General features: G+C 37.8%; 3 protein-coding genes across 3 annotated transcripts in view; 1 reads left to right on the top strand and 2 right to left on the bottom strand.

Annotated features, from left to right (window-relative positions):
• LOC117341396 (glutamic acid-rich protein-like) overlaps positions 1-5,177 on the bottom strand; it is a 36,438-nt gene extending 31,261 nt beyond the window's left edge. The window contains exons 1-4 of the mRNA XM_033903246.1: positions 5,142-5,177; positions 4,912-5,038; positions 4,405-4,523; positions 3,996-4,191 (exon numbers count right to left, since the gene is read on the bottom strand). Of these exons, the coding sequence (XP_033759137.1) occupies positions 3,996-4,191; positions 4,405-4,523; positions 4,912-5,038; positions 5,142-5,177 (478 nt within the window). The remainder of the gene's footprint in view (positions 1-3,995; positions 4,192-4,404; positions 4,524-4,911; positions 5,039-5,141) is intronic.
• Positions 5,178-5,628: 451 nt separating this feature from the next.
• On the top strand, positions 5,629-6,690 carry LOC117341395 (putative nuclease HARBI1). The gene has a single exon (XM_033903245.1). The coding sequence runs from the start codon at positions 5,629-5,631 to the stop codon at positions 6,688-6,690; it is 1,062 nt and encodes a 353-aa protein (XP_033759136.1).
• Positions 6,691-10,899: 4,209 nt separating this feature from the next.
• LOC117341334 (myb/SANT-like DNA-binding domain-containing protein 4) lies at positions 10,900-11,955 on the bottom strand. The gene has a single exon (XM_033903194.1). The coding sequence runs from the start codon at positions 11,908-11,910 to the stop codon at positions 11,032-11,034; it is 879 nt and encodes a 292-aa protein (XP_033759085.1). The 5' UTR covers positions 11,911-11,955; the 3' UTR covers positions 10,900-11,031.
• Positions 11,956-16,010: the final 4,055 nt, after the last annotated feature.

Raw genomic sequence — 16,010 nt, 5'->3', positions numbered from 1 at the left:
CATGACCTTACCAACCCTTATCTAACTTGTAATAAGAAGTTAAGATTCGGAGTGAGCCATAGGCCCAAGTCTTTAGCATGTGTTTCTTTCTTTAGAGATTCCTCACCCAAGCTGTCGGGATACTCAGTTGTATATCTGTTGTTGCTAAACGTTATATAACAATTGTTCTTTATATTAAACGTACATTTTAAAGTTTTACACCAGTCGTAGACTGTCAATATCGGATAGGAGTTCACCACAGTCTTGAATATAACGTGCTGCTTTACAAAATTTGCCATCATCGGCAAAAAGGAAAGTTTTGAAAAAATGTAAAAGAGAGGGTGAATCATTTGTATCGCGTAGTTTCATGACTGATATTATACAGATATGTTTTGTATCATCACACTAACATCATCATCATCAAAGTCTCTATCGCGGAGTTCGCCGAATACCATGTCAAAGTTGGAATAGCAAAAACTTTTCTTCGTGGCAACGTTGCTTTACTTCATTAAGAAACACATCCGCTGCTAGTTTGATAGAATTTTATAAGTATTAGTATGCACAACACATATTTCCTTTGGTGTCTTTTCTAAAATTGTTATTTTGTAAAAAAAAAAAAAATAACACGCACACCCTCACACATATACACAGATTTAAATAACAGTCATTAAAGACACTTGCTAATACTTCTATTATTAAAAGCATACATTTGTAATTTAAACTCTTGAGATGATGATTTCATGATATATGTAGACTTGTTTGTTATGATAAGTAGCCTACATAAATTCATTTGAATCATTATTTTATAAGTCATATTCAACTTGACATTTTCATAATTTCTTTCATAAAAGTAAGAGTAAGAACAGGCTACTGCGATAGTTAAAACTCACTCAGGTGTAAAATTTGACATGTTGGCCAGGTAATACAGGTAAATTTCGGTATGTTGGCTAATTGGTGACATGTCACCTGGCCAGGTGTACCATGTGCCAGACACAAAAAAAGCTAGACTGATCAGCATCTTACAGGGAAGGTGTGATAGGATGCATGTCCTCAAGGCTGTGGGGTTGCATATTGCGCCCAGTTGGCCATTGGCAACAAGCCTTTCCTAGATGTTTGGCTTCAGTGTAATGTAAATGTAGTCTGGACATGTACATGTCTCAAGATCTGTCGACAGAACATACAATGTATAAAATATTAATATTTTGTCTCTGTTTGACAAAATATTTACATGAAGTACATGTACAGTTTTACACCTGAGTCAGCCATTATTAGGCCTCTGACACAAACTGATATGTTGTAATAGAAGCATGTAATGATTAAAATGATCCCAAACAGCATCAAAATTAATTTCAAAAGTAGATATTTCACTCTACACTGTTGAAGTCTTTATATATTGAAACAGTGAATTACCGGGTTATGTCCTTTGTGATAATAAGTTTAAAAAAACTGTTGTGCACTAAGTATACGTTTACTTCAGTACCTTAAATCTCGTGCACTCCTCACTTCTCCTAGGTTGCAAAGGTTAACTGATTGTCACTCAACTGAAGGTTAGATCACAAAACAAGTCCATTAATAAAGCTTTTCAGAGTGTTATCCATTATCACGTAAACACACAGAGTCCGCTCCATTGCAGACGTGTGATGTACACGTATCTGATTGCACATGCACATTGTATATTCTTAAGCATATAACTATTGATGTCTTGTTTTTAGTTTTCATCCCTCCCCAGCCAGAGTTTCCTCTGATCCGACATCAGACTTTTAAACAAATCGTCAATGCTTACACACCAGTAATATGTACCAGTGATTGTTATATATAGACTTGCCAGACATGTACATGTACTTGACTTAATTGCCCCCCTAACTTGTTGCCATGGGTACTAATCCCCCCCCCCCCCCCCCCCCCCCCACCCCCCTCCCAACCACCATCAACTTCACCTGATGGCCATGGATATACACTTGATTAGGAGTCATCGGGTTCAGGTGTGTAAGTCATCACCACACCTGGTCAGTTTCTCCTTTTACAATTCGCCCTATAGGGGGTCTATTCATAGCCTGGTCAATCTGTGTTCAGAATTCTTGATCTGTTTACCTGTTCCTAAATTAACACGTTGATACAAGTTTTACAATTCAATTAGTTTATTACTTAAACCTTACGGTTTATCAGTACAAATGCAGTGAATAAATGCAGTGAAAATATAGATATGTAGCCGTTTCAGGAGAACACACAATCTCTTGAACGCCAGAGTTTCTAGTCCAGGTGTTTATTAATATAAGATGGAAGCCTACAATTAAATAAAATACTAATAATACCAATGGACAGGATAATTGTAGGAAATAAATAGATAATAAGAGATAGAGTATACTTTTACATGAATATTATAATATAAATGAAGATATTATTACACTATTATAATATTACTACATATCAACAGTATACTGGTTAGTCTGTCTTACCAGGTTCCAGGGGATGACAGGCCAACCGCCCAGCTCCATGCCATAGGTACAAGTGAGAGTGAAAGAGATTGAGGTGTGTGATGGCATGTGGCTGCGCATGCAACTTCGAGTATTCTCGAGATGCATGCACAGTCACAGGTGATTGATACTCATACATTCCACTCTCTCAATCAAGCGACACTAACATGCACACATGGACAGGCTAGGCCCGGATTATGTAGAGTAATATATATAATACAACTATATACAACTGTATAAATATATACACAGTCTACAGATAAATACATAAAAACAAAACAATAAAGTTCTGACACACAGAGACAACACATACGCGACCGCAGCGCTAGTGTAGAGAGCTATTTTATTTTAAAATGAGATGCTATCGTCTTCTGTTGCCGAGAATAATAAATTATGACCTTAATATTTCCGGTTTCTAAAAGTTGTACAAATTTTCGCATACTGAGGTTTTCTATAGCAGTACGGTTTGATAAAACGTTCTTCCACTTCCCGATACAACATTTACTCCTCAGACACCATTTCAGTCGTTTCTACGTGTTCGCTTCGTCTAGGATCCGCTTTTTAAAAGAACCAGACAAGTTATTCAGAAACGGTCGATTATTTGTTAGCGTCAACCGTAGCATTACCGTAACATTACCGTAGCACTTCCGAAGCATTACCGTACAATTTCCGTAGCACTTCCGTAGCATTACCGTACCATTTCCGTAGCACTTCCGTAGCATTACCGTTGCATTTCCGTAGCACTTCCGTAGCATTTCCGTAGCACTTCCGTTGCGTTTAAGACGGAACAGCGAACGTACACGGGTCTGTAGTTGTGCTACTGTGCAACACCTATGAAAACAGAATATAACTATAAAGTCATCATGATATATACACATTGTGACGAGAGGTATTTTGGAGCTACATGTACATTTGTTTTGGACTTTCCTGTGTGTCTCTGTGTGTCTCTGCAAACTAGACAGATTTATATTACAAGTTTACATGTTTCACACTTGAATTGGCTATCCCACCTTGGATGTGCAGACATCTACTTACCAGGCAAGTTGTTTATGATATATCTAAAAGCACATGCATAACAAAATGCCAATAGGTTTAGAAAAAAGATTGCCATTATATATAGATCATTCGGAAGTATAACCATGCTCCTTTGTGGCAACTGCTATTGATAAAGCTACAGGAAAAATGTTTTGATTTAAAAGATCCTAATAGAAGACTAAAGAAATAATTCAAGTGACCTCAAAAGCAAAACAATGACAATTCATTTGAAAAGACCATTTCCAGCAAACTTCTTGCTAAATGTCATATTTGGTTATTCAGATGAATGCAATAAAGAATTAAACACATTTGACCATTGTGATATTGAGTAAACTAGCTAGCTCTTAACTGCAGCATGATATTGTCCGAACATTATCAACATGAACAATCTTTATCATGAGATTGTTTTGAAAATTTCAACACTTGTTATTTCTGTGACCTTCATTCATTTCAACATTGACAAACAGAGACATCAAACCTAGCAATGTAGCAGAGATAACCATATACCTGCCAAGTTGATGTCTTTCAGTCGTTTCCCTGCATACTTCCCCGCAAGGTTGACGTCTTGAAGCAGCATCAGCTTTCCAATATTGACCCTTTCTATGAAACCGCTCGTAGAACGGTAATGTAATTTGTGGATTTGGGCTGTATGGTCCAAATGGTTACACAACCACTCCAACTCATGCTCTTTCATATCGATCACCTGAAAAAGTTTAACAGAAAATAGCTATTTACATAACAAATTCATACACTTCACTTTTTTCCAATGTTCATCAAGTTCATACCCAAATTGTTTAACTGCAATATGTCTGAAGCCATAATTTAAAAAAAAAGAAAATTTATCAGCATTTTTTAGGTAAAACATTGACTTTCTAAGCTATCAAACTTAACTAAATTCAGAAGTTGAATTACAAACCTGACTGAGAGTTACAATGTATTTCCTCATCGAAACGGATGTGATACGATCTGGTGCTCCTAGCGAAAGCTCCCCACAAATTGCTTTCAAGGAATCATATGCACGCATAACGCCATCACCTGATGACAGAAAGGAAATAATGTAAGCATCACTTGTAAAAATGCGAGGTTATAGCTAATATTTTTAGATTTGATAAATTCTATTTGCCTTTCCAAGTACATATATCACAAAAGGTGTGCATTGAATATGTTAGACAACAGCTAATACTTGATGAATCATTTAAGGTATGCTTTATGAGTCGCCGAGAAAATGTGTTCGAGTTTGCAATATTTACACAGAATTCAAAAAAAAATATCAAGATAAATATACTCATAGCCATATTTTTTCATATATTTCACTGATTATATTACAGAAAACCTGAAATACAAATTGCTTTTAATCCTAAACCCTGAACTGTCATTTTTAGTTTGTAATTTACAATAACAAAGACAAAGAAAATTATCTTGCCAGTGTTTGCAAACACATAGTTGTTCCATGATTTCACCCCGACAGCCCTTCTGACGTTAGCTGATGTGATGAATTCTGGGGCCTTTTTCACATCCTCAGGTACCAGGATTGGAACAGTTTTGTCATTCTAAATAGAGGAATACATCAAAAGAGTTGTCATTCACCATCAAACCAAAAGCAGCATGGGAAGAAAAAAAAGAGACTTGAAGGAGCAAAGTTCACAAACCTACTTTAACAAATACTGTAACATCTGACCCATGTCCCATAATGAACTATATTCCCCTAACTGTAACACCAGGGATAAAGTAATTATCAGATATACAGGAATTGTTCCTTAAAGGGAAAACATGAAGGTTTTATAAAAAAAATAAAATATTCCTAGGGCCAGTAACTAGAAGCTATCTTAGGCCTTAATATCATCTTATCCTTGTCTTAAGTCCTAAGGGTGTAACTAGAAGGTATCTTACCCAAGTATAACCTTAAATTTTAAGATTAACTGTACATATCCTCTTAGCGTCCTCTTAGCACGCCCTTATTTTACTCCGGTAACTTGAAGCACCCTTAAACTCTAAGGTGGTCGTAAGACACTCTTAAACCTCTCTTTAGCATTTAAGAGTGTAACCAGATGCTATACTTACTGGAAAAAGTCTATCTTAGGCTAAGGGTGCCTATGACCGCCCCTTACATCCACTTTGTGCGTAATATCGGACAAGAAACATGGCTTTGATTTTGATGAATTTACATGTGCTGTTGGATGGTGATGAAGCCATTCCTCACAGATTGTTCAGAGATCGCCAAAATCCGCTAGACTTTCTAAGCGACCAAGCAATTATTAACGATTATCGTCTGGACAGGGAGAGCATCTATGAATTGTGTGGTTTGCTTCAAAATAATCTGATAAGGACAACCAAAAGGAATATGGCTCTCCCGGTTTCTTTGCAAGCAATGATTGCCTTGCGATATTATGCTAGCGGAAGTTACATGTCAGTTATAGGAGATGCCCATGGTGTTAGTAAGATGACTGTTTCTCGTGCCATCAGGGATGTGTCACTCATTCTATCAAACCATGCTAGGTCGTACATAAAATTCCCCTTAACTAACAGGGAGCAAGCTAAGATTAAACAGGATTTCTTTGCGATTCGAGCGTTTCCTAATGTCCTTGGAGCTGTAGATGGAAGTTTAATACCCATCCATACTCCATCAGAGGAAGAACACCTTTATGTTTGTAGGAAAGGGTTTCACGCACTGAACATACAGGGAATTTGCGATTCAAACTACAGATTTCTCAATATCGTGGCAAAGTGGCCCGGATCAACGCACGATTCCCACATCTGGAACAACTGTGGAGTTTGCGCTACTTTCGAGTCTGGTCAAATATCTAACGGTTATATGCTCGGAGACAGTGGCTATGGTCTCAGACCTTGGTTAATGACACCGAAATTAGCACCAGCAACACCCGGTGATCGGAGGTACAATGTAGCTCACCGTGCAACTCGCTGTGTAATAGAGAGAACCTTCGGTATTTGGAAAATGCGATTTAGATGTCTCCACAAAGGTATTACTTTGTCCCCTGAAAGATCAGTCCGTGTTATTATGACAACAGCAGTGCTGCACAACATCTGCATTGACAAAAGGCTTCCTTGTGAAGATCTGCTGCCTGATGACGAGGATGACAATCGAAATGAAGACACCTTGTCAAACTCCCAGATGGATGATTCCTTGCCAGGCGTCAGAGGTAGAGAAAGCGTCATAGCAAGTGTCTTTACAAACATTGATTAACTTGAATGTCTTACTCAAAATGAAAATCAAAGAAGCGGTTGTTTAACATTTATTGTTTTCAACAACAAAATGACCAACAAAATTAGTAATGTTAATGCTACAAATAGAACTTCCTGTTTCAACATATTCTTCAAAGCATAAAGATAAAGATGTATGTAGCAATGTTTGGGTTTTGATTCTTCATGTACATACATTGTTATAAAACAATGCAAGAGATCCCAGACAGATATTGGCGCCCGCCATCAAAATCGAAGATGGCTGTCTGTCGGCCATTTTCTTTTCTGATCAGTCTCAATATTAGCATGACACAAGTAGGGACCAAGGGAAACCTACATGTGAAATTTGAGGAATATCCCTCCGGTACTTTTCAAGAAATAGAGATAACAAGAATTGATTATGGACAGACGGACAGACGGACCACGGAAGCAGTGCGATTTGAAAAGCTCAACATCTGAAGGTGAGCTATTAGATAATACAACATGTCGACAAAGTTTGACACACTCTGATATACTTCAAATTTCATTTCTTATCTCAGATTAAAGGATATTATCTAAATATAAATATACTTAGGTCCATCGAAAAATCAGCTTAATTTGCTCTTTATTAGTTTGACTAATCATACACCCTTTTTCATCTATCATCATATCTCTTGAAAAGAGATCCAAGAGGGATCTTGGCGATCTTTATTCGTTTTGTATACAGCGGATCTTATCTTAATGACATAATGAGTAATTTAGCTATTGTGAGAAATCTAAACTTTCTGTAAACCAGAAATAGTCAAAATCAAATACTAGTATGGCCATCTATCTGCAATTTTGTTTCTGAGTCGCACCTAAAATCAAAGACGAAACCAAACCAAGGTAAACCTATGCATGACGTTTGAGAAAACCCCTTCCAGTATTTTTCAAGAAATAGCCATAATGAACTCAAGTTACCAAAATCAAATATGGCTGACTGTCGGCCATTTGTTTTCTTGATCAGTCTAAATCTAATGGATATAAATACTGAAAAAGGAGACTTACATATGAAGTTTGAAAAAAAAATCCTTCCAGTTTCCTTTTTAAGAAATACAATACAATATAGTGATAACAAGTGGCGTACGACGGACAAATGAGATTTGAACGACCCACCATCGAATGGTGGTAGGCTAAAAAGAAGAGAACCTCCATTGTAGTATATGTGATAAGAATATTCATAACAAGAGATCCCAGAGGGATCTTGGCGCCCACCATTGAATGATCTTTATAGGTTCCATGTCAGATTGATCTTTTCCCTACTTTTCCCTTCCTCTAAGTCTTACTTATCTGTGTAAATTCAGAAACAGCCCTCTAGTACTGTTCAAACAAGGGGAACCTATATACAGAATTTAAGATTTAGCTATAATGGCTGTCTGTCGGCCATGTTGTTTTCGTATTGGTTCCAATATGCAAAACTAGGCACTGGGGGGAACCTACATATGAAATTTGAAAAAGATACCTTCAGTACTTTCACAGAAATAGCGATAACAAACTTCAATTGTCAAAATCCGAAATGGCTGCCTGTCGGCCATGTTGTTTTCCGATTAGTCTCAAAATGCAATATGCATAACTAGGCACCGACGGGAACATGCATATGAAATTTTAGAAAGATCCCTTCATTACTTTCTGAGAAATAGCGATAACAAACTTCAACTGTCAAAATCCAAGATGGCTGCCTGTCAGCCATGTTGTTTTCTGATTGGTCTCAAAATGCAATATGCATAACTAGGCACTGAGGGGAACCTGCATATGAAATTTCAGAAAGATCCCTTCATTACTTTCTGAGAAATAGCGATAACAAACTTCAACTGTCAAAATCCAAGATGGCTGCCTGTCAGCCATGTTGTTTTCTGATTGGTCTCAAAATGCAATATGCATAACTAGGCACTGAGGGGAACCTGCATATGAAATTTCAGAAAGATCCCTTCATTACTTTCACAGAAATAGCGATAACAAACTTTAATTGTCAGAATCCAAGATGGCTGCCTGTCGGCCATGTTGTTTTCTGATTGGTCTCAAAATGCAATATGCATAACCAGGCACAAAGAGGAACCTGCATATGAAATTTGAGAAAGATCCCTTCAGTACTTTCACAGAAATAGCGATAACAAACTTCAATTGTCAAAATCCAAGATGGCTGCCTGTCGGCCATTTTGTTTTCCGATTGGTCCCAAAATGCAATATGCATAACTAGGCACCACAGGGAACCTACATATGAAATTTGAGAAAGATCCCTTCAGTACTTCCTCAGAAATAGCGTTAACAAACTCCAATTGTCAAAATCCAAGTTGGCTGCCTGTCGGCCATGTTGTTTTCCGATTGGTCCCAAAATGAAATATGCATAACTAGGCACCAAAGGGAACCTACATATGAAATTTGAGAAAGATCCCTTCAGTACTTCCTCAGAAATAGCGATAACAAATTCCAATTGTCAAAATCCAAGATGGCTGCCTGTCGGCCATGTTGTTTTCTGATCGGTCCCAAATGCATTATGCATATCTAGGCACCAAGAGGAACCTACATATGAAATTTGAGAAAGATCCCTTCAATACTTTCTCAGAAATAGAGATAACAAACTTACAATTGTCAAAATCCAAGATGGCTGCCTGTCGGCCATGTTGTTTTCTGATCGGTCCCAAAATGCAATATGCATAACTAGGCACTAAGGGGAACCTACATATGAAATTTGAGAAAGATCCCTTCAATACTTTCTCAGAAATAGAGATAACAAACTTCAATTGACAAAATCCAAGATGGCTGCCTGTCGGCCATGTTTTTTTCCCGATGGGTCCAAAATGCAATATGCACAACTAGGCACCAAGGGGAACCTACATATGAAATTTGAGAAAGATCCCTTCAATACTTTCTCAGAAATAGAGATAACAAACTTCAATTGTCAAAATCCAAGATGGCTGCCTGTCGGCCATGTTGTTTTCCGATGGTTCCCAAAATGCAATATGCACAACTAGGCACCAAGGGGAACCTACATATGGAATTTGAGAAAGATCCCATCAGCACTTTCTCAGAAATAGCGATAACAAGAATTGTTTACGGACGGACGGACGGACGGACGGACGACGGACCACGGACGCAGGGCGATTTGAACAGCCCACCATCTGATGATGGTGGGCTAAAAATGTCAGCAATAACAAACTTCAAGTTATACTTGGCATTGAATGGAACTTCAACTCGACTTTAAGATGTATTCTTCCAAAATGTCTCCAGCATATTGATAACAAACTTCAAACGTCAAAATTAAAGATGGCTATACATGTTGGCCATTTTGATATCAGACTCTTTATGGGATTTCTTGGGGATTGGAATTACGGAGATTGTTGACAGACGACGGCTAGACGAACGACAGACAACGAACCACCGACGAAAAGCGATTCAAAATAGTCCATCTGACAATGTTAAATATAATTTCAGTTTGACAAACTTTATTTTAGAATAAAATGTACTAATTAATACATGTACAAATTTTGTCTCACAATAATGCACAAGAATATCATCAAAACTTCACTGCTTATGTTAGGTGTTTCCCTAAGCCTTATGGCTAAATGTTCCAACAAGTAAATTTGGTAAAACCAACTGTAAATGAAATTTGCTGTATTTAACAAATCAAACAAATTACAAAACTAAGTTTTCTAGGAATACTTTTCCGGTAAGATCAATGATAGATTCAATAAATATCACCAGTTTTTAAACTTTCAAGTAATAGTTAACCCATTGTCTTGAGCTTGAAAATAAAACCGAACAAAAAGTCAAATATCATAGTAAAATTGAGATAAACGTCGGACGACTTCACTGTGGAACTCTTCTAATGTGAAAATAGATCCAGGCGATATCTGAATAGTGTCGGAAGCTGATAATGGAATGCTGTTTCCATAAAAGGAATTCACAGATGATGGCGAAGACAAATTTGACGTTGGTGTAACCATTCGGGTAGTACATAAACTTTCAATCTCTATTGAAAAATTCGACAGGTCCTTGTCGTTAAGGTCCGGTTTCACATTAAACCAATGTTCCCGGATATTTTCGCCATAAATGTGTTTTCCGCACTTTTCGTTTAACCTGCAATAATCAATAATAATTAAATCATTAAGTTCTACACATCGATTAAAGTGTTAAGTAAAATGTATATTGCTATGCATGTATACGTCTTAATTTCATATTATCCATTGAGATGGAGACTGAATGTCGTAATACATTAAGTTGTGAATCAAGTTATATTTTGAATTCTACTGAATTGAAACTGTTTCAAAAACTAGTAAGTGAAATACAATAGTCAAACGGAGGTGCGCGACAGTTTGTATGTACTTACTTAAAGACATGTAAAATGCATTGATGTGTTCATCTCATCCTGTGGTAATTGAGCACCTGTTGTAGTACCGGTGACATGGCATTGCAAAATATTGAGGATTTCTTCTTCACACCGCTGTCGTGATTTTTCTACAGCTAGTCGCTCCTGCTCTATTTTCAAGCGTTCTTTTTCAATACTTAATTTTTCTCTTTCTAAAGCATAGATCTTTGATGCTTCTTCCTCGTGAGAATCTGGAACTATTTTTCGTTTCCTACCCAAAGTTTTACATACAGAAGGTTCAAACGTAGATGAGGGAGGGGGCGATGTGTGTGTGCACGTTGCTGTAGCACTACTTGTATTTGTATGTTGCTCGATTATCGAATTTATTGATGTGTCCCAAAGTTTTTCAATTTCATTACTCCCATACATACTTGTATCAGTTGAATCAGTTTCTGTGCATGTCGTTAAATGATCAGTGGTATCTACAATATCTACTGACCTTTCAAATGTGTCAGGCATCATTACATCTAACCCTTCCACAGCAGTGACCCCAATCACCGACAGGACTTTTTCCTCTAGGGCGGAAAGTGAAGGTTCTGTTTGTTCTCCACCCCCTGTCTTCTTCCTTTCCCTTTGTAACTTAGATGCCTTCCCTTTAACAATGCTGGACCAGTCCTGCCATTTCTTTTTCACATCGTCCACTTCTCGTGACGAGTGCGATGATGAGTTGATCTTAACTGTTATGTGTCCCCATATTTTCTTTTTCTTCTCATTTGTGACAGTGTCACTGAACTTCCCCATAAGGATGTTTCTATTTTTACTCACTTCATCTACAAGTATCTCCAACTCCGGTTGTGTAAAATTTGGTTTCCGAGCCCTCTTTGTCGTATTTGAAGCCATGATGTTCTCAAGTTAAAACGAAAGTGGAGTCACAAGGAAGCTTGATTTTTATGTGTTTTTCTGCATGCTAATAAAGCGTTTCTGTGATTTTTGGAGAAAGTAGTCAAAGAGCCAAGGTACGGACTCCGTAAATATTTCATCCTTAGCAAAGTATCACCTTAAGTGTGCGTTAAGGGCGTGCTAAGAGGGGTTTCCAGTTACGCTCTTAACAAAATCTTTGCATCATCTTATCGTTCCCTTATTTCCCAACTTAAGAACAATATTCTAGTTACTGGCCCCTAGTCTTTACAGAAGTCCCCCAAACCCTCCGCAGTCGTATCATTGTGTTCGCCTTCCTTCAAAACCCCCATATACCAACTTTCACCGAAATAGGACAATATATAGATTTTTACCAAACAGAGACCCGGAAATATCGGCCATTTTCCGCCAAAAAAAAGTGTTCTTGCACCTTTCCTTACCCTCCCCAATACTCGTGTAAAGTTTCATTAAGCTCCCCCAAATAACTTTCGAGAAATTTTGCAGAAAAAATTCACGGCGGAAGAAGAATAAGAATAATAATGAGAAAAAGAGTAAAACCAATAAGGTCCCCACTTCGTTTGGGGACTTAATGTAAGTGATTAATTAGAGGTTTGAAAGTATGGCCTTGTTAAGGTTATCTAGTGGGACTGCAGCGTAAATGTAAAAAATAAATGGTTCAATGACACATTGCCTGGTATAATCGAGACTTCTATTTGTCCAAACAATAGTACAGTCATCAAAATTCATCAGTGATCTGCATTCACACCAAAATGAGAAGTACCATGACAAACTTGCACAAGAACCTTTCTTACATTTGACAAAAACAATAGCCTAATGCAGAAAATCATCAAGTCATATAGGGGAAGTAGGTGGTCAATATTGGACATAGCAGATTTAAGATAATTCAATTGATGTCCAAACTGGGCCTGGCAATTATAAATGTTAACTATTTAACATATATAGATATATATCATACCTTCCCTCTGATCTTTATTATTTCTTGGTTTTCCATCAAATACTTCTCCAGATCTGTCATGTCTGTTCCCATTAAAGCTTTGTCTGCCTCATCTAAGCCCTTTGACCTGGTCTTGTAGTTATTGAGGCTGTAGATTTAAAATTTTAAATCACTATTCATTTGATGAAAATTATTCTGAAGTTCTTAATGTGCAACATGTAATGTGCTTGGATTTTGAAATAAATGTTTACAATGAAAACCAGTACCAGCATAACAAGCTAATGCTGATATATATAACATGTTGAGTTCAAATTTTTACTCAATGTGATGAAATTTCTTTTTATCTTCATAAATTAATCCCTAGTCAGATTTGATAAGGATACTATTGTTTATTCTGGAAACAGTTACCTCAAAACCTCAAGTTCTCCTGATCGACGCTTGTTGTAAGTGAGTAGTCTGGTCTGTACAAGCATTACTGCACGCTTGTACGTGTCAAAGTTCCTCCTCATATCCATGGTTTTCAGTTCCTCCATCATACGCCCTCCTAAGACAGACAGAACTTCTGGAATGGGAAGCGACTTCTGAGGCCTGTTCAGTTTGTCCTCTCCTAACTTCAAATGGGCCATACGTGATACTCTTGTTGACCATTCCATTTTCATTAGGGATGTGAATTATTCCGCTTCCTTTTTCTGCCTCTCATTTCCTCCACGCAAAGCCAAACCTAGTTTAATACTGCACATTCTCCCGATATCAAACCCAATTTTGAGTGCCGCAGAGGGACTTTTAAGGTCTTCATCATCGTTCTCCATGTGTGCACATAGAAGTGCAGCCTCGCACACAGAGTAAAAGTATGCTGGAGTAAGAAAATCTTTGTGATGATGTTTTCCTGTCAATGATCTCTAATTGTTCAGTAGTCTGGCAGCTCCCCTCATTCTGGTAGAAGTGTAGTATTTCCTTTTCAATTAATTTCCCATATTTCTCTTCAGCCAGTTATTTCCAAGTGCAACAATCGTAGGGTCTTCTTTGGAGCACTGGGTTACTTCATCGCGTGTCATTACTGGGTAAACATATGCTACGAGCTTCCTGGATGCAATGTCGCTTACATCCCCTAAGACTACGGACGACTTGACTATTGCTTCTCCTTTCGACTGGTGTCATCATCTTTCCTCCAGGTTTAGATGTAGGACATAACGACTGGTGTCTGGTACTGTAGCAATCCGGTTTGATCTACTCAAGACATTGTGGGCATGGTCCGTAGTTTTCTGAATTAAAATTACCTGATTTTCTGGCTATGATTAGTTCTCCGCCGCCATTTTTAACAGCGAAGTTATGCTCATGGTCCCCTCTATTCCTTAGCATGGTCTGCATTGATTTGGCTCTCGCTTTATGTTCCTCTTCCTTGGAATCTTTAAGTGATTTTAACTCGCGTGTTTCCTCACTAGTTTGGTGTGTAAGCAAGTGTTTGACGATGTAAGTAGGCAGTTTTTTTGCAAATAAAGCAACAATGGTAATTGTTCCAGGCACGTGTTGAGGCTTTATTTCTTCCTGTTGGAGAAACTTTTGAAGACAGCGTTTTGCGGATAAAAATCTCTGGGTGTTTTAAATCCCTCTCTATAAGACTTTCTGCAATTTGTTCATGACAACAAGTGGGACTCTCCCTGTTTTCATCATTATCATTACTCGCTGTATCAGGCACCCGATCATTGTCCCTATCCTTCTCAGTGGACTTTTCATCTTCAATTGCTAGATATGGCATCAAAGCTGTATCGGTAAATATAGATAAAGGAGACCAATCCATCTCCATGGATACTTCCTCTTCACTTTGTGAATCTGGTTCCCAATCTGTATCAGTAGATATAATAGAAACATCCATCTCAATGGACCCTTCATCCTCACTCGCTGAATCTGGCACCCAATCTGTATCAGTAGATACAGGAGACACATCCATTGCAATGGACACTTCATCTTCACTCGCTACTAGCTATAGGAGACACATCCTTCTCAATGTCAGTGGACACCTCACCTTCACATGCTGAATCTGTCATCTGAACACTAGCTATAGGAGACCCATCCTTCTCAATGACGGTGGACACCTCACCTCCACATGCTGAATCTGTCATCTGAACACTAGCTATAGGAGACACATCCTTCTCAATGTCAGTGGACACCTCATCTTCACAGGCTGAAGCTGTCACCTGAACACTAGCTTTCGGAGACCCATGCTTCTCGCTGGATGCTTTCTGCTCCTCTGAAGCATATATTTGATGGTAAAAAAAGAAATATCTAAAACCATAGAAACAAGAGCAAGACAGAACAAAGCATCCCTGTGCAAATGCCCTAACAGTTTGGTCTTTATCGTGTTAAGTCAAATCCCCATATTTAACCTGTGACTTTGACCTTGAAAATCAAAAGAAAAAAACTATGTTCGTAAGTTACAAGGCCATTGAAAATATCCCCAATGGTTTGGTCTCCCATGGAAGTACAGAACATGGCACTTAAATATATCCTCTTTGCCAGCTTGTGCGGGAATAATGATTACCTTTTGAAATATACAAATACAAATTTGGCCAATAGAAATCTGATTTGGCTAATATTTGCAAATACTTTTCAGATCCAGAGCAAACACTAGCAACGTTATAAATCTTTTGACAATGAACACACCTTTAACAGCCCACTCCAAATCTTCCTGCCACAACTGTAATGTTTTCTGCTTCCTCTTCAGTAATTCTACAACAGATCACATTTATCATATGAATATATAAGCAAACAGTTTCAGTGTTGGTAAAAGACTGTTGTACAATGAGTAAACGCATCATTTAATCCTTATTTAGGGTGTTGGGCGCAGGTTATTGGCAAGGACGGATGCCTTTATTTCAGATAATTGTTTTCGTAATTTGTCGGAAACAATTCTAGTCACTGGTTAATATTTCTTCGACATTTATGAAATTTCTGCGACATTTATGAAACAGGCTTTAGCCTGAATGAACACTACAAGAATTTTTACAGTTAACAGTGATTCTTGTATGCCTTAAAGCTTTCTAGTGGTTCACTTGATTAAAGCTTTCTAGTGGTTCACTTGATTAAAGCTTTCTAGTGGTTCACTTAATTTATCACCGCTTGATCCCCA

The sequence above is a fragment of the Pecten maximus genome, chromosome 13 (assembly GCF_902652985.1).
Source record: "Pecten maximus chromosome 13, xPecMax1.1, whole genome shotgun sequence".
Classification (NCBI taxonomy): Eukaryota; Metazoa; Mollusca; class Bivalvia; order Pectinida; family Pectinidae; genus Pecten; species Pecten maximus.
The sequence above is the reverse complement of the archived record's forward strand: the minus strand, read 5'-3'. Positions and strand labels throughout refer to the sequence as shown.

What these genes read in the sequence shown, in the direction of transcription:
- LOC117341395 (XM_033903245.1), top strand. Translation starts at nt 5,629, where the DNA reads ATGGCTTTGATTTTGATGAATTTACATGTGCTGTTGGATGGTGATGAA.
- LOC117341334 (XM_033903194.1), bottom strand. Translation starts at nt 11,910, where the DNA reads ATGGCTTCAAATACGACAAAGAGGGCTCGGAAACCAAATTTTACACAA.